The sequence below is a fragment of the Micropterus salmoides genome, unplaced genomic scaffold, assembly GCF_014851395.1.
Source record: "Micropterus salmoides isolate LMB-PRFRI ecotype aquatic unplaced genomic scaffold, ASM1485139v1 Ms_hic_scaffold_14, whole genome shotgun sequence".
Classification (NCBI taxonomy): Eukaryota; Metazoa; Chordata; class Actinopteri; order Centrarchiformes; family Centrarchidae; genus Micropterus; species Micropterus salmoides.
Window position 1 is genome coordinate 98,603 of NW_024040485.1, and position 25,558 is coordinate 124,160.

General features: G+C 40.7%; 1 protein-coding gene across 1 annotated transcript; it reads left to right on the plus strand.

Annotated features, from left to right (window-relative positions):
* The first annotated feature begins 282 nt into the window (after positions 1-282).
* Positions 283-11,729, plus strand: LOC119901591 (cytochrome P450 7A1). Its single transcript, XM_038717160.1, has 8 exons — positions 283-613; positions 1,902-2,142; positions 2,268-2,477; positions 2,662-2,856; positions 3,027-3,226; positions 7,892-8,022; positions 8,188-8,366; positions 10,317-11,729. The coding sequence occupies exons 1-8, from the start codon at positions 531-533 to the stop codon at positions 10,617-10,619; spliced, it is 1,542 nt and encodes a 513-aa protein (XP_038573088.1). The 5' UTR covers positions 283-530; the 3' UTR covers positions 10,620-11,729.
* Positions 11,730-25,558: the final 13,829 nt, after the last annotated feature.

The window sequence follows — 25,558 nt, forward strand, 5'->3', positions numbered from 1 at the left end:
TTTACACTAAGAAATATTTTAATGGAATTAATAACTACCAGAAGGTAGAAATAATTTAAGCTAACAAATGCTGAAAAGAATCCTCTTCCAAAAATACACACAACACATTGCCAATAGTTGCAATGACAAAAACTGAACTTTTTCCCCTGCAATGCACGTGTGACTTGGCTGAGTCTGACTTCAATGATGACATGATATCTTTCCCCTGAATCTGCCCTTGGGCCCACCCTAAGGGACAAAGAAGGTATAAAAACCTGCTACACGCTGCCTGTCATCGCACTAGGACTAGACTGCTCACCAACACATGCACACAGGTTGCTTACACAACTTGTAGTTACAGGCAGTGTCGCATTCATTGTCTCTGGGTTGAAAAACTCCAGGAACCTAGGGCAGCATTTTTAATACACATTATTCTCTCTAGGACTGTTGATTTTAATGAAGCAGGCAACAGTTAATGTGATTAGTGTGGAGCATTCATAACTGTTAGGGAGCCTCCTGCTGTGTCGGATCTTTCTCTCATCAACATCACCATGATATTAAGCATCGCTCTGATCTGGGCTGTAGTGGTGGGATTCTGCTGCCTTCTATGGCTTGCTGTAGGGATACGACACAGGTAAGACTGGACATAGGACATGCAGGGTATTAGGCATTTCTTATGCTTAAACTCCTGTATTGTGCTTACACAGTGTGTCTAGAGCATTTAACATTAATATGTATCTCCAGAAGATACATATTCATCTAGTCTGATTTTTAGCTTACTGCACAGAGATCAACACCAACATTGGTATGCATGCAGTGTGTGCTAATCAAACAAAAGCTAATTATTGATAAGATAATTGAATTTATTTGGTATGTTGGTGATTCACAAACACTGTCACCAGTGTGCTGGCTAAGCTGCTGCTGTTGTCAAACCTTATCTTATGTATTCAGTGGCCATGTGTATTCAGAATCGAGATGTAGCTGATTAGGTGCTTCTTTTTGTAATAATGATAATACTTTGTAGTAAGGTTGACAAAATAGGAAATATGTTTTTAAAGTGACAATATATGTTTTAAAGAATGATCTTACTTACAAGAGCATCATAATGACACTAAGGCTGGTATGTAACTAATTCTGTTTGTTTTGGTATAACTATAACAACACTGGTAACTGTTTGTTAATGTTTTGAAAATGTGGTTGCTAGGAGGGCCATGGTTCCACTTCAGGAAACTTGGGTTCATTGACAAGGTCTGAAAGAGTTTTAATGAATATGGGCATCATTGGCCTTCCTCAGTAAAAAAAAAAAAGGTACTACTAGTTCTACTACTAGAAGAAGATCGATAACAGCAAGGTCCTGGCTGGAATTGGACCATTGACGCTGCAATTACATGGTCACCAGCATAAAGCCCTAGGCGACAGGGCTCCCCAGTGGCCTGGGGGACCATGAACCTATCTGTGGTTTGTGTCCATAATTAATTAATGAATTAATTATAAATTTGTCAATGGAGAGGCTGTTCAGTGCAAACCATGTATTATCATATTGTGTGAATTTTAGGCTTTCATTACCCGAAGAACTCACATGTTATTTCTTGGATTCAGCCTATTCACTTACTTCACTATACTTGTTCAATAATGATACTTACACAAAGCTTAAAACAAGGCAGTTTTTCTGATTTCATGAAAATGGATATTTTGAAAATACATGGTCTCTTCATCAGACAAAGAAAAAAGTTGAGTTGGCTATAGGTGGAATCACTATTGCTGCATATGAGTAGGTAATAGTAAGAAGCAAATTGAGCACTGACTCATAAAAATGGATAAAAAGGGGATTATTACTTTGAATTTAATAGGACCCTCATTACCCTCCGTTTTGGCTTTGTACTAAATATTGTCTGCTATGTCTTTCTTGTCAATGCCCATAGGCAACCTGGTGAGCCTGCAGTTGAGAATGGCTTCATCCCCTACCTGGGTTGTGCTCTGCAGTTCGGGGCCAACCCTCTCCAGTTCCTCCGCAGCCGCCAGAAGAAGTACGGCCATATTTTCACGTGCAAAATCGCAGGCCAGTACATCCACTTTCTGTGCGACCCCTTCTCTTACCATTCAGTCATCAGACAGGGGAGACACCTGGATTGGAGGAAGTTCCACTTTGCTACATCTGTCAAGGTTTCATTTTTATTATTTATACCATCTTCATCAGGATATTTTCTTCCTCCACAGAGGACAGGACATTTTCATGCTACCAGTGAGTCCTTCAATGGTCCTAAACCTCTTCTTCCTTCCCTAACTAGGCATTCGGCCACGACAGCTTCGACCCTCGCCATGGCCACACCACAGAAAACCTCCACCAAACCTTTCTGAAGACCTTGCAGGGTGAGGCTCTGCCCTCTCTAATAGAGACTATGATGAGCCACCTCCAGGACGTCATGTTGAGGTCGGACACACTCAGCCCCAGCAAGGACCACTGGGAGGTGGATGGCATCTTTGCTTTTTGCTACAAGGTCAGTAGACGTAGGCCTACTTTTAATTATTGTCTAACAAAGTCAGTTGTCATGGCTGTAACTCAATAAAACAGCATAAAAAGTACCCAAGAGGAATTAGACATACACATTGCAGTAACATTTGGACACTGTGTACAGAGTGTGATACAACTAATTGGTTTCCTTCTGACCTGCTGTCCTTCAGGTGATGTTTGAGTCTGGCTACCTGACTCTGTTTGGTAAAGAGCTAGGTGAAGACAAGTGTCAGGCTCGACAGGCGGCTCAGAAAGCCTTGGTGCTAAATGCTTTGGAGAACTTCAAAGAGTTTGACAAGATCTTCCCGGCGTTGGTGGCTGGCCTGCCCATTCATGTCTTTAAGAGTGCCTACAGTGCCAGAGAGGTTAGTGTGCTTTTCCTAGGACTGTCGGAGCAGGAAATGAAAAAATAAACTGCCTTGACCTGATGCCACAATGCCTCTATACTGCCATTTTCAGGTTTTCACAGTAAGCCTTACAAAAGAAAAACTCATGTATGAATGTATTTTCGTACTTATTCTTTTCAACTGTCCAGAACCTAGCAAAGACCATGCACGCTGAAAACTTGTCCAAGAGGGAGAATGTGTCTGATCTGATCTCTATGAGGATGATCCTGAATGATTCCTTATCTACCTTCAATGACGTGAGCAAGGCGAGGACCCACGTTGCTCTGCTCTGGGCTTCACAGGCTAACACCTTACCTGCTACTTTCTGGAGTCTCTTTTATATGATCAGGTATGCTGATAGTTATCTTTTTCTTTACTATGTGGGCTCTCAGGAAATGAAACAGAAGGCAGCAACAAATGATGGCTAAACTCACTGGTTAGTGGCAGTTGAGGTCTGAGGTCTTTGCTCAAATGTATATTTATGGTTAGTTTATGGTATTCTAGGGCCCTATGATTTCAGCGATGCGGTAAAAGTACGGAATCACAGAATTTAACAAAAAAAAGTGGTATCTGCTGTTAAACGCAAAATGTTGCAGAATCTATCAAAATGTGGTTGCAATATATAAAAATTAGGGTTTTCCCTTTCATTATAAGACTATTTTTCACAGCACTTAAACCAAACAAACTATAAAAAAAATAAGGCACTAGAAAAACTATACTGCTAAGTTTTGTTTGCATTTACGCGTCATTTACGAGCACCCTGCTTCTCTCCTCTCTCTATCGAGAGCAGGCACACACACACACACACACACAGACGGCGTTATATTGAAGCAAGGTCAGCATGCTAGCTAAATCTCATCACTTAAATTGCAAAGTGCAACAACATCGGCAGATGCATGACACAAGCTACTTGAAGACTTCGTGGCTGTTTGGGCAGAGTCAGATGTTCCGTTCTGTCGAGCAGCATGGACTTGGCTTAATCCAGAAGAAGAAATGATCAGTTATCAAGTAATAGGCCTAACCTATTTAATAGGGGACAATTCACAGTAGGCTACAAGTATTGTGAACTGTCCCCATGAATAATTTCACATACATTTGAACATTTCTATGCACATTTGGTTTGATAATTCAAATGATAATTTGATATTGGTTACATTTTTTAATATTTTCTTATTGAGTTGTTGAAATTGTATTTATCCACCACATGATCACACCCTCTTTCTGATGATCAAATGTGCTTGAACGTAAAACGTGGAATTTGGGAAAAATTAAAACCGATTTCATAGGGCCCTAGTATTCTTTACCGTGAATTGATCACTTAAACAATCTGGGACTAGGATCATAAATCAAACTTTGATTATGGCATAGATCCAAAAAACAGTCAGGTGTCAGTTTAAGTTCATCAGTTGCACAAATCTTTCTAGCTCTTGACCATGCTTAGCAAGACTAACTTAGTCTTAGAGTAAATCACGGCTTTACAAACTAAAGACAGATGGAATGTCCAAAGCTGTGTTGAACTTGTTTGATAAAAGGATAAACAAATCAGAAATTGGAATAGAAATTAAACCAATAGTCCCAAACAACTTTGGTTTTGCTTTCACTGTTAGATCTATGTTACCTGCCCCTATTACACACACCTACATGCTTCTTCCTCTCCATTCATGACCAAATGTATCTGGTGTGGTACATGGCTGGCTCCAGTTGGTGATTTGCTTATTTTGAACAGGTGGGATGCCCCAATGAGAGCACCCCTGCACACGTAGGGCAAGTTGGAAAGTTTTTATCTGTTTGATTTCCTCAGTGCTGATTTAAAACTCCACATGCAGAGGCGATTCCATAACTTTTATGCACAGTTGTATGTATTTTATTGTAGCCTATAGTTCTGTCCAGATTAATCTCAACACTGTTTTTCTGCTTGTCGTGTTGCTTGTGGTAATGATCATCATGTTAGAAACTGAATTAAAATGCGTTCTTTAGCTTGGCAAACAGTAGCCTGCTGTTATTCTTTGCTAAAACAAAAGGAAATTAATTGAAGACTGCAATTACTCTGGATCTATATTTCTGTCTGTTATATTTAGTACAGCCAATGACAATGCTTTTAAGTTATTGCAGCTAACAGCAGATAATATAGATATAACAGTAAAAGTGAAAAACAAGTTCTATTTCAATTGCCAATTTGAAGATGAAAACAGGAAAAAGAATGTGGATTTCTGTTTTTTAAATTCACACAAACTAAATAATGCATTGTATATTTGTTTTTCCTGTAATCAAAAAAGTCGAATACAGCTTTAAACAGAGGGTACACAGACTGAACTATAGCTTGAGTGAAGACATTAACAGTTACAAGGACAACTGGAAATATCTGTACTCCCCAACAGCTCTTAACTGTCAGATTACTTATTAGTGCCAAAACACAGCCCTTTGTTCTCAGATAGCCTGAGGCTGAGGTGGTTAATGTAACTGGCGATATAAATGTACAGTGGGGGAAATAAGTATTTGACCCCTTGCTGATTTTGCAGGTTTGCCCACTTACAAAGAATGCAACAATCTACAATTTTAATCATATGTACATTCTAACAGTGAAAGACAGAATCCCAAAGAAAATTCCAGAAAATCACATCATATGAATTTATTAAAATTGATAACCATCTGATGAGGAAAAACAAGTATTTGACCCCCTGGACAAACAGTATGTTAATATTTTGTAGAAAAGCCATTATTGGCCAGCACAGATGTCAAACGGTTTTTATATTTGGTGACAAGGTTTGTGCACATTTCGGCAGGGATGTTGGCCCACTCCTCCCTGCAGACAGCCTCCAAATCATTCAGGTTCCGAGGTTGTCGCCTGGCAACTCGAATTTTAAGCTCCCTCCAAAGATTTTCAATTGGATTCAGGTCTGGAGACTGGCTAGGCCACTCCAGAACCTTGATGTGCTTCTTCTTCAGCCACTCTTTTGTTGCTTTGGCGGTGTGCTTAGGGTCATTGTCGTGCTGAAACACCCATCCTCGACCCATCTTCAGCTCTCTCACTGAGGGAAGGAGATATTGGTCCAGAATTCCACGATACATGGCCCCGTCCATCCTCCCCTCAATACGATGGAGTTGTCCCGTCCCCTTGGCTGAAAAGCACCCCCAAAGCATGATGTTGCCACCACCATGCTTGACGGTGGGGATGGTGTTCTTTGGGTTGTACTCGGTGTTCTTTGCCCTCCAAACACGACGAGTTGAGTTGAGGCCAAAAAATTCTATTTTGGTCTCATCTGACCACATCACCTTCTTCCAGGCCTCTTCTGAGTCGTCCAGGTGGTGAATGGCGAACTTCATGCGGGCCTGTACATGTTTCTTCTTGAGCAGGGGGACCTTGCGTGCGCTGCAGGATTTCAATCCATGACGGCGTAGTGTGTTACCAACCGTTTCTTTTGTAACTGTGGTCCCAGCTGCCTTCAGTTGATTCATCAGTTCCCCCCTTGTGGTTTTGGGATGATTCCTCACCGTTCGCATGATCAGGGACACCCCACGAGGCGACATCTTGTGTGGAGGCCCAGACTGAGGGAGGTTGGCGGTGGTGTGGTGCTTCTTCCATTTCCTGATAACTGCACCGACAGTTGATCTTTTCTCTCCAAGTTGCTTTCCGATTCTCTTGTAGCCCATCCAAGCCTTGTGCAGATCAACAATCTTGTCCCTGATGTCCGTAGAAAGCTCTTTGGTCTTGCCCATGGTGGTGATGTTGGATGCTGGTTGTTTGGGTGTTGACAGGTGTCTTTTATACAGGTAACGAGGTGAGGCAGGTGTATTTGATGTAGATAATTGGTTGGGATTGGGACTGTGTCTTAAAGAAAGACTAACTGGCTTGTAGGAGCCAGAATACTTGCTGTTTGGTAGGGGGTCATATACTTGTTTTTCCTCATCAGATGGTTATCAATTTTTATAAATTCATATGATGTGATTTTCTGGAATTTTCTTTGGGATTCTGTCTTTCACTGTTAGAATGTACATATGATTAAAATTGTAGATTGTTGCATTCTTTGTAAGTGGGCAAACCTGCAAAATCAGCAAGGGGTCAAATACTTATTTCCCCCACTGTATATTTAAAGACATGTCTATATCAAACCCATGTTAGACCAGTCTAACTGGCTGGTCTAAGATCAGTGTAACATGTAAACATCTGTTGATGAAACAGTAGTCCATGCATTGTAACATTCTTGTTGTAAACCAAAAAATTTATACACTATTGGTTTGGCAAGCAGTCCCATGTAAGCTCAACAGGCGTTGCTTTGCTATATTAGTTGGCTTGCTAGCAGTGCTATCACACCACTCAAAATAAGTGAGTTTACTGTCCCCCCTAAAAGACTTGGACCAATGGGACAAGAGCTGAAGAAAATACTTTACTACTGCAGCAGCATATTTTTGGAGAAAAAAAAGACCAAAATTCAAAGGTTTCAACCGATTGTCGGCATTGTACTAATACCCCCATGCAGTTAAGATAGAAGACATAGTTGAGGAAGAAAGTCATGTTGGGTTCAATGGGGAGCAGATTAACAGAGTTGCATTATGATGTTGCAACAAGTCTGACATGAAGGCACCTCAGCTGGGACTGTGTGAGCATGTTGACCACAGGACATTTACATGGCAAACCAAATAACATTTTAGGACAAAAATACATTTTGCATAGTTTTTTTTGCATAGTTTCGTCTCTGTAGTCCAGCACCTTGGATATAAAATGAAACCATAACTAAGGTTAAAATGCTGACTTCAGCTTTAAGGGAGGTGTTTACCTGCGGAGCATCATGACAATCATGTCTATTGATATACCACGCTGCCAAGCATGACAGGTTAAATAAAAACAACAACAACAAAAAAAAAACAATATCCGTACCAGGCATCTAAGTTACAATTAAACCCCACTGCAGAAAACAAAACACATGGTGCTACTGTAACGAATTACCCAATAAACTATAGTGCATTCCTACCAATGACAGTAACATCACTAACAGGCTCCTGTATCTGTGCTCAGGAGTCCAGATGCTATGAAGGCAGCTCTTGAGGAAGTGCAGAAGGTTTTGGAGGATGCAGGTCTGACAGTTAACCCCAACGACCCCACACTGAACCTCACCAGGGAGCAGCTGGACAACACACCTGTTTTGGGTAAGATTACCAATAGAGAAAATACTATGACCACTAATATTGATAAATTTAAGTCTAACATTGCCTACATGCCACATACAACCCACATGCATGTTTTGTCCTTCAAATGCAGTAAAGAAATGTTGTAAACATTCTCCTTTATGTCTTTCTGTCTACTTTCTGCAGACAGCATCATCAAAGAAGCCATGCGTCTTTCCAGTGCTTCAATGAATGTGCGTGTTGCCAAGGAGGACTTCCTGCTTCACCTTGACAACCAAGAAGCTTACCGTATAAGGAAAGATGACGTCATTGCCTTATATCCACCCATGCTGCACTACGATCCAGAAATCTACGAAGATCCCTATGTAAGACACCTGTGTAATTACTACCAGGAAAGAGTACTAGAACATAAAATTTACTTGTAACTAGAATTAAATAAAAATGACCTACAATAAATAAAAGAGCTATGGTGCAACAAGCACTTTTAGGCTGCAGAAATTAAATAACCTGCACTTTTAATAGAATTGATCAGACAACACAGCCACTATAAATGCATGTTAAAACCAGAAGAGTGCAACACAGTTTTTTCACAATGTGTAGTGCACACACAACTGTACATTGCCTAGCAACATTGCCATTCTCCTGTGGACAGAGAGTTACAACCATAACAGAGTCTGCTGTTGAACTAACCTTTTTTGAACAACATTCTGTGAGACTGGAGTACTGGGAAGTACCCTGCAGTCTGCTCTTGGTTCAACTTCCTTGCTTGGCAAAAGGCATAATATAACCAGTCTCTCTTTCCAACTGCACCCCTAAACGTTTCCTACATTTTGAGTCTAAAGAGCACGTAGCAGTCACCTTAACAGGGAGTATTGTCAAAAACAGCAGAATGCGAATGCTAAGGTACAACAATGCATGACATAACTCTTTATTGTGTACTCTTTATTGCATTGTTGTACTGTTCACAAATTGCAACTGCACCTTGAATCCGCCAATTTGCCATTCACACATTGAGTCCCATGGTATTGCGAGTTTTTGGCAATCCTCTCAGAAAGATGAAGATGAAGACAGGCACAGGCTGGTCTTCCTCGAAGCCAGAGGTGCAGAAGTGCAGCCATGCTTACCGGTCACAAAGGGCTCTGTCTGTAGCTCCAGTGTCCTTGCATGCGATGTTAGCTTTCTGTTAGCGATGGCGCTAACCTGTAACTACCTGCAGACTAATAGCTCTCAACAGCACAGTACAATACACAAAACTGTGTAGCAGTGTGACCAACTCATTACAAACTAACTAGGCTACTAACCGCCTCTGTATATTAATTAAATTACACTTTTCTTACTTCTGCAGCTAGTTGCTACCTCAAGCAAAAAACAAACACTTGCTGCAGCAGGCTGACCAGTGCAACTCCGACCTGCTCTGCCTGTCAGTCACACTCCTTAACCAGTCACAATATTAGAAATGTGATAGCCATCTACGTGGACGAATCGGAGGCTGATGGTCTGTCTCACCAAAGGGCTTACTGATGTACAATTTTGAACAAACTATGGAAACGTCTCTTAAAGCGACAGAGCTTAATATGAGCTATAATACTTATATGCTGCTGTGGACCTTTTAACTCAAAGCCAGGGGTTACATAATATATACAGTATATATATGCCGTGCCGTAAGTCATTGTTGAGGCAAATGTTGTTTACCATCAAGGAAGGTTGAAATCAAGGGCAACTGGACTTTAACTGGATATGAGAAGATGTTTTGTCCCTCATCCAAGACTGACTGGTAGGGAAAATCAGCTGTTTAACTTCTGTGGAGTCGCTGGTTCGCCTGGCTGTTGTAACGACAGTCATTATGGTCGTTACAGCCACCTGAGGTATATTGGGGGAACTAAACAACACAGAAGGGCTAAATCCTCAGGTCAAGACTCAGCAGTTTACTTACATCTGAAGGATTAAGGACACTCGTTTAAGGACCAGCAGCTGCACATTTTAGACAGAGAAGCCAATTAGGAGGCGGTCTGCGACACCACTTGTCCCCCATTTATAATGCTGTCCTTTCATTACTTCCCAGGAAACAAACATTCACGTTTGGCTTCAGGGGAAGATGCCAACAATTCTCGTTCAGAATTGACCTCAGGTGGCTCTAACGACTAGAATGATGTTAAATAGCAGAGTTTCCCTAAAAGTCAGTCAGAAATGATGCCCCTATTTGTATGGAGCATGTGACCATGAATTACACATTGTACCTTTATGTAAAAAGCTATAATTTGTGTTACTACTACTGAAAACTAACCCTCCTCTCTGTCTTTCCTCTTCCCTCGCAGGAGTACAAGTTTGACCGTTTCCTGGATGAGAAGGGTCAGGAGAAAACCACTTTTTATCATAGCCACCGGCGGTTGCGTTACTTCTACATGCCCTTCGGCTCTGGGGTCACCAAATGCCCTGGCAGATTTTTTGCGGTGTATGAGATCAAGCAGTTCCTGACTCTGGTGCTTTCCTACTTTGACATGGAACTATTGGACCCTGCTATCAAAGTCCCGCCTCTTGACCAGTCCCGTGCTGGCCTGGGAATCCTCCAGCCTACCTATGATGTGGACTTCAGGTATAAGCTGAAATCAAACTTCTAGGTCCCTCTGTCTATGTCAGGCAGTGATTGAAGTACATATTGTACATAGCGTATATTTAACACTGTTAATGAAGATGCCTTGATATATATGTAAATAGCCTGAATTATATTTTTTGTTGCTTTAATTTGCTGCTGAAGAACATCTATTCTGCACTTATGGGATGAGCCCTTACAAACTGTTAAACCCTTCAGTGTATCTAGTAATGTGCCAAAAACTTCCTGTCTGTTGGACCAGGGCTGTGAGACATCCAACACCTCAGAGTAAAAGTACTGGTTAGGTTTCAGTTCTTGTGGAAAGACAAGACAGGATACACTTCTTCTGCTTACCATAAAAGTGTTCTTGCATGTTTGGTCCATGTAATGTAGAGAGTAAGACCAACAGTTTTTCAAAGCAAATGGTGCAGACTCCTTACATCACTCTACAACTACAGCAAAAAGACAAACAATCACAGTGATGACTGTTTCAATCCCTACCCCTGACCCCTACCCTGACATAACAACCAAAACAATCTATTATTATTTGGATTTTTATTTTTTTTTTATTAATTCAGTTGCCTGTATTATATTAAAATTATAGGGATTTAAAATATAACGTACATGATCTCATGACCTTTTTAATTCAATATGAAATTATTAAGCATCACATTATCTAAAGCCTGGCAGATAAATACATTTAAAAATGGAAAGTTCAAGAAAAAAGTCTTATTATGTGTTAAGTATATGTGATTTGCAGTTAAGAGACTAAACATGCAAAAACACTGGTATGCTCATTTCACCTTTAGAACTTCTGGTGATTGACATGTCTGCACTATATATATATATATATATTATAATATTGAGGAAACGTGTACTTGTGTACTGTTTTAGTTTTGCCCATATCCCATCTGCTAACATAACCTTTACAGTAGCCAACTACCAGGAGGGTGAACGAGATAAAGATGCAATCACCTCGTGTGTGATAAATCGAACCCTTTAGAATATGTAGGACAGTTTAATTGCAAAGTGTGGCATCATACAAAGCAGCAGTTTTACAAAACAATTGACATACGGTGTATTATTGTGCAGATAATAATGCAAATAAACAAGTACTCTAGGTAAGACTTTAAAAAGGGCTATAAAAGATGTCCATATCTCTGTCTGTCTCATATCTCTGTATTGAAATTGTTCTCGACTAAGGGGTTCTGTGGACATTCATACCAGTCGGTTTGAAAGGTGATACAGCTTTTAAGTTAAGCTGCTTGCACACTGCTCAGACAGCGCCCAACTAACACCAACATTCTAAAGTTGACAGCAGTCGGTTTCAGTCTTTAGAATGTTCAGAAAACCGTATGAGATTTCACACTGCCCAGACAGGAACTCACCAGACAGACTTTTGTTGCCTACCTTTTCTTATTAAAAAGTCACAAGGTCAAGGCCGCAAAAACTGAACAGCCTATATGGGCTGGATTGGCTATTTAAATGTATTTCAACTGGTAATAAGCTAATGCTAATTGCTAATGCTAAATGCTAACTGACTACACTGTCTTTTTGTCAAGTGAAAGACTACAGAACTGTATATTTCAACTGGTTATAAAAAGGACTGGGTTGGATGGCTCAGAGAAAGCAAAAATAATGTCCATCCACCTATCATCAACCGCTTATCCTGCGCACATACCATCGCAGGGCCACACATAGACAAACAACCACGCACGCTCACACCGAAGGACAATTTAGGGTCACCAGTTAACCTAGTCCGCATGTCTTTGGACAGTGGGAGGAAGCCAGAGCACCCGGAGAGAACCTACACAGACACGGGGAGAACATGCAAACTCCACACAGAAAGTCATAATGTCATAAGGATAATTGCAAGTGAGACTCTTCCTTTATTTTTTTTATAGCTTAACCCAGCTGTGAATTTTAATTTAAGTCTGTTTTCCAGATGTAAACAAGGATATTAAACATAGGCCTACCAAACATAGCAATAATAGGCTAATTTTATTGCCTATAATAACGTTTTGTCAGGCCTGATTGCAATAAACTGCAAACACTTCAACTATGATTATTCCGTTAAAAAAAACATTAACGTTTCACAAAGACATACCTTTGCTACCATGTACATAAAGTGATGCTTATTTGCACATAATGACAGTTTGACATAAAAGCAGCTGTAGATGTATAGATACTGGCCGTTACAGCTTTAATATTCTGCACGCATGCACGATGAGGCGAGGCTGTTCACAGACAGGTCAATGAGAGAGAGAGGAGCGAGTAATGGACACCTTGCTAACCTACATTGACATCAAAGAAAGTTGTGCGCGCTGACGTTCCGCATGTGAATTTAGGCTTAGGGTTAGAGAGTTACTGAGGGAGCACTCTCAGAATGTTGCGGTTTGTTGGAAAACAGCGCACATTGGTCCGACTTTCTACAACTAGACCCAACCCTGACTAGACATGTCAAACTCTAAAGACTCCATCCCACTGACACCGACAAACACCGACTGACAGCGCACACTGGTTCCAACAGTTGGTGTTGGTTGGAGTTGGTCGGCGTTTGTCGGGGCAGTGTGCAAGCAGCTTTAGTTTCAACAGAGCATAGGAAATATATGCCTGTAAATATGAGCACACATGTTGTTTTATGTTAGGTATGTGAAGTGATGTGGATCGTTTGTTGAGATAATATCATGATCCTGATGCCAATTTTCCATTATGTCAGACTAAGTACTAGTTATTTGTCACATGGTTGTAGCATTTATGCTAGATGTCAGGAGTCATTTCAGCTTTGTACTAAACTGTATAGTTGATTGAATATGCTTTTGTAACGTGTTTTTCTGTGCATATTTTAGTTTTACTTTACCTTCATATGGGAGTTAAGAAATAAACAGCCTGAACCTTGAAGCCTCTGTGTCTCATTTGGGGAACTGTTTAACATTGCCTATGCAAACTAAACACCACCACCATTCTGGAAGGGTGGAATAATCTGTGTATTTATCACACAACATAGAGACAACTGTGTGTGAACACATTAGTCAGTAAGTAAGTAAAGTTTATTAATATAGCACCTTCACAGACAAAGGGGGGGGGTCACAGAATCCATAGCTCTCAAGGCTAAATGGAGAGTTCCAGAGTTGTGTGACAATGTTTTTTAACAGAAGCCAGACTGAAATTTATCAAAATGTTATGAGCCTCCAAAACATTAATTAGCTGCATTGCCACAACATTTTGAGCCATTGTCCACAGGGACATGAGATGTAGCAGGAGAAACAATGTTGTTAATAGTGTAAAACAGAGCTTTAGCATTTGTTTTTACAGGCAGATATAAGATTAATAAAATAAGAGGCTCTAGCATTCTTGATGATGAATTTACTCTTTAAGATATAGGCAGGGTACTTAGAGCTGAGTTGCTTTCTATAAATGCTGTCTTCTGACAGCCAAGCCTAAAGCAGCAGATGCCATTGTTCATCCACTGGGATGTATTAACAGAGGGAATTTGTCTTAAGAGTGACAACAGTTCAAAGTTCATTAAAAGACTGCCCAAAAGTGTCTTTAGCTCATCCATTCTGCCCTATCACCACTCATTTTCTACTTTGTCATTTCACATTAGGTAATTTTTCTGTGAGGTCAAATTGCTAAGGATAGCATGATCAAACTCTTCTTTAATCAATGAAAGCATTACTGTAATCAGTATAATTTACCGACTTAACCTTGAATATAGAGCTTCCATCACACTTGGAGTTTGCTCTCTGTGGCTGTGTCACTCTCAAAGACTGCTGTCACTAAAGATGTTCTGATTGTTGGCCAATGCTGACCTTTACGTTAGTGTTGCATCATTACTGCAAGTCGTGCTGCTTAATAATAATATTTAGAACAAGGTCAAAGGTTTGTGTACATGTTGGTGCCCCCAGAAAATGTTCTTAGGGGTGGCTATATGGGGCCACTGAAAATCCTGGGGTGGCACACTGAATAACTGAATTTCAGGAATTCTATTATGCAGTATATAGACCAGTCAAATACTAGGAAAAAATATGAATTAAGGAATCCCAGACTGATGTACTTTGGTTTCTTATTTTACAGTTAATGTTACTAATTGTCTAATGTTCACAGACCAAAAGCAGTTTAGTTAATATTCTGAGATCCATAAAAATCCACTTTTACATTTAGCTGATGCTTTTGTCCAAAGCGACTTACAATTGCTATATGTCAGAGGTTGCATACCTCTGGAGCAACTAGGGGTTAAGTGTCTTGCTCAGGGACACATTGGTGGATGTGTCACAGTCGGGGATTGAACACAGGTCTCTCGCACCAAAGACGTGTCTTATTCACGGCGCCATCTCCACCCCTCCTGTTTAATGTGTTATGTATCTGTGTGTGTTAGGCAATTAATTAATTGTTCAACACTAGTTGACCTTTTCCTTAAAGCGAGTGCACTGACTGCAAAGAACAAAAAATTTACTGGGAACAAACCGACTCAAGATTACAGACATGATGGAGTATAGATATTTTTTCATCTTTCTAACAATTTAATTGAAATATACAACACATAGTTGTAGCCTTCTGTTGTCTACTGTACATAGTCAACGGCAGGCTACGAGGGGACTCTCTGGGTCGCTACACTTACAGCTCAGCTCTTGGCAGTAGTACGGTAGATTATTTCATTACAGATCTAGATCCAATCTTTACGTGCTTGATAACTCTCCCACCCCGCAGACATCTACACACCAATACCAATTTATATTCATAGCGGCAAGTGCTATGTAGCTCCACATAGGGGACACAGGAAGTGACATATAGCACCTTCATGCGGCGTCGGAACCGCGTAGCAAATTCACAGCCGCACCGGCAGAGCTCCAGAATGTGCAACTCGGCCGGCTCACACCCGGACGCGCTACAAGTGCGAGGGCCCGCCCTACGCTGCTTGCAGCTTTAATTTACATTTGTGTTTTGTTGGCAAGAAAATGTAAGTAACATTATTCACATGAAGTTCTAAGTTTACATATGTTTCACATGTATCCCATAGGTTTCACCTGGGTTTCTGTTGTTTTCACATGAGAATTTACACAAGTTTCACATGTAATCCCATGGGTTACACATGTAATCCCATGGTTTCACGTGGGTCTTTCTATAGTTTTAACATCAGAATTTACATGTTTCACATGTAATCCCATGGGTTACACATGTAACCCATGGGATTCACATGGGAATATACATGGGGTTCACACATTACACCATGTCAATGTTCCAAAACCACATGTTTCCCATGTGTAAATTACCTTACACATGTACAAAGCACATGTTCACATGTTAAATTCCACATGTGCAAAATCACATGTCCATGTTGTCACATGTGGTCACATGGGATTTTGCACATGTGAAATTAATGTGTTTTTTTGTAAGGGAATGTAAACAGCGACCAGAACGAGGAAAACTCCCACGGTAAATAAAACGGTTTACAGTTATAAAGTTAGAGTTTGTCTCTAAGTGAAGGCTGCAAGATTTCTTCAACACTTACATCTGTGCACCAACCTTTGTTTATATAGAAACAGAGTCCGCCTCCCCGTGTTTTTCCCGTGAGCTCCCTTTCGCGATCCGCGCGGATGAGATTAGTTCTGTTGAGGAGCAGCAGTTCGTCCATTTTGTTGGCCAGAGAGCGGACATTCGCCAGGTGAATTGAAGGGAGTGCAGTGCGAAATCCCCGCTGTCTCAGCTTAACCAGCGCACCTGCTAGTTTTCCCCTGCGCCGTTTCCAAAGGATCCCGAACAGAGCTGCTGCTCCTCCAACTAATAACTCCGGGAAAGTTTCAGGGTCAATAAAGAGCGGTGGAATAGTATGAGCAGTTGAAAGTCCAATGTTTAAGAGTTCTTCTCTGGTAAAAGTTACCAGAGAGGGACGGCTTAAGCCTACCCAAAAATTCCTTCCTAAAAGATATGTGAACAGGCTGCTGTCCTTGGTATTGTATTGTGCACAATTAGGCTAAAATTAAAGAATACAAACGCCCGTGTCTTCCTTGTTTTGCATTTACTAGCCTACTGTTTGTGTCGTTATGACCACCATCTTGTGCTTGTGTTCGTTTATGTTTTGTGAATGAGCTCTGTTCATTGGTGTGGTTGACCAATAGGCTACAAGGCAGTGTAGGGAATGGGGGTGGGGAGTAAAAAAAATCTGATATATAAAATATATTTTTAACAAAAACATAACTTACATTTAATAACTGAGAATTCAGTTATGTTTTCATTTTAATTTTATTTTTTATTTCTTAAAAACTCAAACTCAAACAGAGCATTCCTAAATTTCTCGCCTGTGTGTTTTGATATTTGAAAGATCTCTAACAAGCCAGACAGTCAATTCACCTCACATTGACAAGATGGATATTCGGACATTTTACAAAGGAAAAGACAAAGTTGGAAACCATACCGCCAGCAGCACTAGCAACACTGGAGCAACAGTTAACGATAGTGTATGTCAATCACATGCACCTACAGTAAGGAGGAGAGATGAGGGGGGAGCAGAGGGGAGCATTAACTTCAACTTCAGGACCCAGCTAACTTTAGCTGCTGCTAACGCTACCACTGCTAGCAACAGTAGCACTGGGAATGGGCAGCCTTCGGATTTAGGAGATAAGGAAAGTGGCCCATCTCAACCCATCCTGCCAGAGTATCCCAAAACAATGGGACAATGGCTTTGGGAAACAGCGACGATCATTTTCATCGGACTACTTCAAGACCTACCCTTTTGTTGAATATAGCCAATCCTCAGATGCCATGTTCTTGTAGCGACACGAGGGTGGGTTTATATATAAACAAAACTAGAATTAGGTCCCTACAACTGAAAGAACTAAAAATACCTTTATTAGGGAACCAAATAAGCAAGAACTACGCCAACACTATCCTACAGGACAGTGTAACAGGTCCTAGAACTGAGTGAACAGAGACATGCATCCACAAATATAAAGCTTTATTTATAATTTTCAGTTTGCCAAAATATACTTCATCTATTTTAAATGCATAAAACATAGGCCTCACACACACACTCATCCATTCACATGAAACCACATGAGGTATTAACAGAACCAATACCTGTAGACTATATCAGTCCCAATAACAGCAGCAGCAAAACTGTTCCAGTATGGGTACAATCAGTCCTACCCGTTAGTCTATTCATAGTTTATGCATCCCACCCGGATGATGAGCTGATAGGCTGAGACGTGAAGTTACTTTGGTGGATTACGAGAAGAACGAAGGCCGTCAGACTTGTAAGGACCATCAAAGAAGGGGAAACCCACGAGAAAAAGTTCAACGTCAATGCCTATAAATTGGAAAACAATATAATGTAAGGAATGTCCCAGTCATATGTAGCAAGAAAGAGAAAGGAGAAAGAGAAATACACACCGCATTTGAGAATGAACGCGCACACATGCGCTGGAGACAAGGGCGCACCAACTAAGTCCTCAGCCTAGCTGCCACACGCTACAAGTAATAAAAATTACACTTTATGAACTACGAAAACCAATAATGCACATTAAAGAACAACAAAAATGCTTACCAATTTTAGAATGGACAATGAACCAGGTTGGGGAATACAATGCTGAACCCTGTGCACCCGCACCATGCATGCACTGGAGGTCCAAAAGAATCAATAGATTTGCGTGGAATAATTTTATAAATAAAATACCACGCGATGACAGGCAGTTAAGCTACTCACCGTTTGAATGTTTTGCAATGTTCACAGCACGAGCTGGGAGATACCCCTGTTGACTCGGGTATGCACCAATGTGCCAGATGTCTACAAACCAAGACGCAACAATTACACACGAGATGATGAATGAAAGTGCGGTTTATTTTCTCTGGAACACGCAAGATGGGTGCAGATCACCGGGCTTAGGGCCTACAGCGTGATCTGTTTGAGTGTGGAGCAGCTCATGATGAGCGGGACAGTTCGGCCAATCGCGGGAATTTTTTGGAGATGTGTAAATGGTATTCAAAGCATAACGAGGCTTTCGGTGCCAGGTTGAATTCCCCTTTCAACCTCACAAGCCATGACACACAAAACAAGCTATTGGAAATAGCAGCGAGAAGCGTGAAGAACAACATCATTCGCAGTGTTGTGGAGAATGGATTTTACACTGTTCTAGTGGACGAAGCACGTTCCTTTAAGCAAGAACAAATGACTGTGTGTGTGCGGTACGTAGAGGAGCTTGAAGTAAAAGAGTGATATCTGGGATTTGTGGACTGCTCTGAAGGCGCAAATGCAGAGGCACTGTATGGCCATATTAAGGAGTTTCTGGAGAAGTGTGGTCTGTACAGTTTACCTGTTGTTGCACAGAGTTATGATGGTGCTGCTGTCATGTCTGGCCATGTTAATGGTGTTCAGAAAAAATTGCGCGAAGATCATCCTTCTGCTATCTACATCCATTGCATGGCCCACAAATTAAACCTGGTCTTGGTGGATGCCTGTAAAGTAAACCGCAGAGTTATGGGATTTTTTCTCATGCTGGAGAGTCTGTACACATTTTTGAACCAACCGGGGACTCATCAGGCGTACAAAAACACTCAGAAGGAGTTAGGCATCACAACCGAGCTAACAGCACTGAGTGACACTAGATGGGCATGCAGATGGAAGAATGTGTCTGCAGTGAAAGAGTCAATGAACGCCCTGGCGTCCACTCTGTCCGAGCTATCTGTGCCACCTCACCGGAGGTTTGTGGAGGTGTCCGGTCTGCTCACTGCAGTGACGTGATATGAGTTCTGTGTCTGTCTTATTACTTTCCATCAGTTACTCAGCATGGTCCATGTCACACACAAGGCTCTTCAGGGGAAGGAATTGACGTTGGCTATGGCCGCAAGTGTTGTGGAGTCCATGATCAGATGTTTTGAAAAAATGAGGACCGAGCAACACTGGGATGGCCTCTGGACAGAAATCGGAACGTTCTGCAAGTCAGTCAGTGTTTGTATGGATGAAAACGACGAAAGACCACACAAGCGGCCTGTCAAGCAGCCAGCTGCACTTGACTGTGCTCTTGTCACTTGCACTCTTGGTCAGAGGGAGCACCAAACAGCTCAAAGCATGAAACAGAAATGGGAAAAGGATTTATTCTTTCCTGTTTTGGATACTCTAATTGGGGAGTGTTCAGCAAGGTTTTCAGCACAGTCTATGGATATTGCAAAAAGTGTAGATGCAGTGTTGAGATGTGACAACAACCATGCAGGGAGTCTGCTCAGCCAATATGCAAATTGCTCTCCATCAACCCCCAACTAGCAATGACTGAGATTACCGTGATGAAACACAGCATCTCAACCCTATTCACTGAGAATATCAAAAAAGAACTTCTAGCTGGACATTATCCGAACTATGGGAAACTCTATCGTTTGGCTCTTTCCTTACCAGTTTGCACAGCAACATGTGAGAGGTCATTCTCAGCAATGAGGCGCATTCGAAATTGGTTACGGACTAGGAAGCATCAGGAAAGACTATCAACACTGAGGTTGCTACACATTGAGAGTGACCTCACTGAAAAAGTCAAAGCAGAAGAGATCATTGATGCTTACGATGCCAAGAAGAAGCGCCGCATATTGCTACATTAAGGTAAGACTTTTTTTTTTTAAATGACAAGTACACTTGTGACAAGGACTGGAGTCTGTGTTACTGATTTCTGTCTATAACGGAACTCACACAACAGGTGACCGTTCATCAGTCTGGCTTGTTAAAAGACTAAACCCTTCCGTTTATCTTAATGTATCACAAAGACTATGGTCTAGAACTGCTATATATAAAAACACAATTATATAACTGTATAAATGGTATATAAGTAATATTTATAAAACATTTAATTTAATCTTATATGCATACTTCAATCCATAGCAAAAGAAAAGAAAGTATCTGCGTGCGTTTCCGTTCACTGCCACATTAAATTAATTAAGATGGCCATTGTAATCCAGCAATCTCTAAACAGCTGTGAGATGTAAACATAAGGTCGCCACTCCTAGTTAAAAATGCTAACAGACGATTTCATCTGCCTCAGGCGCTATCCGAATCCACCTCCCTCCTACATTAGCCTACCTAAACCTCACCCGCCGCCTATGAGTAACTGTAAGGAACACTCGTGGCATCGTCAAAACAATCCCTAAAAAAATTACTCTTCCCAGGAAACATTTGTCTAGCCATTAGCATGACTTGGTATTTATCTCTGTGATTTTTAAACAAAACAAGATAATTGGTATTCAAATTAATAGTACGGCTAACTTTGCCTTGAAAAAACAAATTCTGAACTAGGTATAAACAAGTTAAATTTCTATGATGCACATATTTTGTAAACACATTTTGGACCTCAATGTTATTGCTAGCATCATTTATTAAATCATCAATAATCAACAAATTGTTTTTATCTAAAGGCAACAATGTATCATCACATAAAGAAGATGGCAAGCCTTCAACGAAATTCACATTTCTAATTTTCAGTAACTGGTCATACAATGGTTGCCAACATGAAAAAATATATACAACATTTTCAATCTGTTTTGAAATGAGCTTATCAGCATTTTCAATCAACATTTTCACAAAATATGTTTTACCGCTGTTTGAAGGACCTGACACAATCAGACTAAAAGGATGTGAAATCAAAACCATCAGTCTCTCTAACAGCCATTTCAAAAACCGTATGGTAAAGTTCTCAGATCAGGAAAATCTCTGTGTTTCGTGTACACGACTTGAAGTCTTTTGGCAATTGTTATATTTTTTAGTTCGAAAGCCTTTTTATTTCTCAGATACTTAAAATTGTCTCCTATTGTTAGGATAGTAGATAGGGTGATATCTGTCTCAGCTTAAATCACATCCTAATGTCCGACCCTCATGTGATGCAGGATAAAACCAGAAAAAAGACTTTGGCCCAGAGTTAAGCACAGCTGTCGCAGATAGAGAATGAAAACTCGGTTTTATCATCAATCCATTTAAACTTCTGTTTTTTACCTATCACATCTGATGTATTTTGTTTACTAGCTAATAATTAAGATGTTGCAGGCAATACACATGATTGGTCTAAGAAAGTAACACAGAAGACGACAATACAGTAAGTAGAAATAAATATTATATAGGTGACAACAACTAACGCCACTTCCTAGCAAAGGTTGTGATCTATAAAAAACAAGATGACATTGAAAATGTGCGTCCTGTAAAAAAACTCTGAACCATGTGTACACACATAAAGAGGAGAAATGAGAAATGGCGACTCAGATGGCAGAAGGATGAAACTGTTTGAAGTGAATAGTCCTACAACTGTGTAAATATATCGAAATACTACCTCTGAGTAGTATAGGCGTAAAGCCTAAAGCCTTTCTAAATAATCAGACACTTGTTTGATTGATTCTTGTTCGCTATAAAAAAAAACAAAAAAAAAACATAATTTAAGATAGTTTGCGGCACACAAAAAGAACCATGACTGAGGATAATAAACACAAGCGGAGATTCTGTTTCTGCAAAAGAACACCTCAAATGTTTTGGACCGTTTAATCACAAATCATATTAATTACTTGTATGCAGTACAATTTATTCTCATAAATAAGATGAACAGGAGGACAAATTACATTTAAATTGATGCCGTTTTCAATGCGTCAGTCAAGCAAATACTAGTGCATAGTTTCATACTATATTGTTATCACATGCTCGCATCCTGATCGAGTCAAACGCTGTACGCCAGCGTGTGGATGTGATGTGCTGTTTGTCATGGAAAATAACAGTATTTCGTTGTCATTACAACAAGTCACTTTTTACTCATCACCATCGTTGTTAAGCGAGTGGATTGTTTGTGTAACCTAAATACATGTTTAAACACAGGTAGAATGCATTTGGTTTACTCTCTTTTCAAACGGGGGAATCCAAATTAGTACCGGGGTCATCCCGTCTTGCGTGTGTGTGTCCCCCTTTGGTGAGTGACATCACTACTCAGGCGGAATGCCCCGTTCCTGCAGATCGGTTATAAAGGGCGTGGAGCTCCGTTGCCCTTTTTCCTCCGGTGAACAAGCGCATGCATTTGAAACAATTTGTTGCCGAGAGTTTAAAACAAGAACGAAAAATAATCATTCGCACATTTGAAACAGCTTGTTACTGAAAAGGTTTAACTTTAGGTCTAAAACAAGTGTTTCTTCTCTCTTCTCTGACAGTGAGTCAGGTTATTGCATTTGTCGTAAGAGCCACAGAAGAACGAAAAATAACCACGCTGGCAATTGTAAACATTTTGTTACTGAGAAGTCTTAAAACAAGAACAATAAATAAACACTGGCGCATGCATTTGTAAACATCTTGTGAGAGCCATCTGTTTTGTGTTCTCACAAGTAAATCCATCCCTTTCACTAACTCTACCGATAGCGCTTTGTAACTTTTAGTTCCTGATAACAACACTGCATCACATAGACTAATGTACCCTATATTACAATGATAAAGATAAAACATCAACTTTCATCATCTTTCATCAATCATCTACTTTAACAGTTTTTATCCTGCAATACATGTTAGTCTGACATTATGGTCTATGCAGAGATATATGGCTGTGAATATACAACCGCGTTCACATGCTCATGTCAAACCGACAGCTGTCTAGCTGTGATCCCATCCTATTCTCGCACATACATCTGAGTCATTTTTGTTGAACACAAGAACGAAAAATAATCACTCATACATTTGAAATAGCTTGTTACTGAGAAAGTTTAATTGTCATTATTATTTGCTATAAGACAGTTGAGCCACCGTTAAGAAAAAGCATAAAGAAAATCCACACTGAATTTCAACACAGCCTCCTGCCTCTACAACACATTTTCACAAATGTATGTTACAGCATGTAAGAGACAGAGGCTCACACACCCGCAATGCAGTCATTCAACACAAGAGGGAGCAAGATTCTCACGGCTTCCAGTGGAATTTGAGGACCTTAGCCTATAGCCTATCAGCTTTAAAGGCCGTCCCTCAGAAATCCCGTGATGCATAGCGGCGACGGGGGCTTTGTTAAAATTTATTTAAAAGCCTCCTAGCCTCCAAAAGATACTTTGTAATTTATGTTTTCTTAAATGTTTCTGGTTAGAATATAATGTTTTTTATCAGTAATTGTCATTCCTATGACAGTTTACTATTGAAACCATGAGTGAAGGGACTTTTTTATTTGATAGCTTTGTGACCGGACATAATAACAAGCAACTGCATGCAATTTTAAGGTTGGATTGTTCAGCTGGTCTGTCAACGAGCAATCGTCACAATGCCAGCAAATACGTACTGTGGTCAAACACTCAGATGAACCTATTAGGTTTGAGGCGTTTTGTTGATCTAGACTTGTTGTTGCAGCACTGCAGCCCCCATGGGGGGGCGATGTACCAAAAACCCCAAGATCCCAGAAAACAGCTCTGGTCTCATAAAACTCTCCGAAACGTAAATGAACTAATTCGGTTTGAGGTGTTTTGTTGAACTAGAATTGTAACTGCACCGCTGCGGCCCCATGGTGGGCGATGTCAAAAGATAAACCCCAGAAAACAGTACAAGTCTCACACACGGAAGGCTGTCTGGTTTGCCTTAATCGACAAGTTACCTCCAAGGAACTAAGATTATCTGCATTATATGCTTTAAAATCTAGTTATTTGACCCATCATATTAGAGAGGCATTAGGATTATAATACACTATACTTAAATTAATCTAAAAAAATCGCAAAAAGCGCAGTGCGCCGGCATATTGGCGTAATAATAATACCGAATAATAAAGATGTATGAAAGCGGCTACATGACAACAACATCATGACAACAACCATAATCCATAGCCTAGTATCAATCAATTGAGCACAACAATTTGGCCCATGCACAGAGCAGCAGCACAGAGTCAGATGATAAAAGATACTTTCACTCATCATAGCTAAGTGCTCACATGATGAGAAAGGCGGCACGGCGATTTTTCCTAGAAAAATGACGTTGAAGGCAGGCACAGGATGGTCTCTCTCGAAGCCAGCGGTGCATCCTTGCTTTTCCGGTCACACACGGCGTTGTCAGTCTCCGTATGACGTTAGGTAGCTGTTAGCAATGGTGCAAACCTGTTGCTATGTGCAAAGTAGTATAGCTCTCAGCACAATACACAAAACTGCGTAGCAGTGTGACCAACTTCTTATAAACTAGCCAGGCTACTAACTGTCGCTGTATAGTAATTAAATAACACATTCCTTACTTCTGCAGCTGGTCACTAGCTCCAGAGAAAAAAACCACACACTTGCTGCAGCAACCTGACAAGTACAATCTGTTCTGCCACCGCCCCTTAACCAGTCACAGTTTTAGAGACCTGAGAGCTATCTACTTCATAGTCTGTCACACACATAGACTGCATTATAAGAAGTGGACGTAGTCATCATGACGTCAGCCGTTGTCACCTCCACTTCTAACGGAGCCGAACTTCTTTTTGCAACAAAAGGAGTCGCCCCTTGCTGGCCTTCCGCCGCATGTTTGACCTACATGTATGAAATTTCTGTGGCACATGTATCATGTCCAGACGTACCAAAAAGCCTCTTGGAGCAATGCCCTAAATCCAACAGGAAGTCGGCAATTTCGATTTTTAAGGTCACCTTTGGATGATTTACACACTCCGTACTTTAACAAACTCTTCCTAGGGATTTAGTCGGATCGACTTCAAATTTCTGCTGCTTCTAAAGGCATTGATGATGAAAAGTTGTGCTATCTGTGAATTTTCGTCGATGGGTGTATACGTGGCGTGGCGTCAAAGATCAACTCTTCGCCATGACACAGGAAGTTGTTGTGACTTAAGTCTACATGTTCACAGCTGCACCAAACTGTACATGTAGGATGAGAGTCCCGCCCTGAACACATGTACATGCTGACATTCACCCACAGTCATAGCGCCACCTGCTGGCAACAGGAAGTGACTTTTAACGAAGCAGCCCCCGCCGCACATTGCACCTACGTGTACGAATTTTCTGTGGTACGTGTATCTT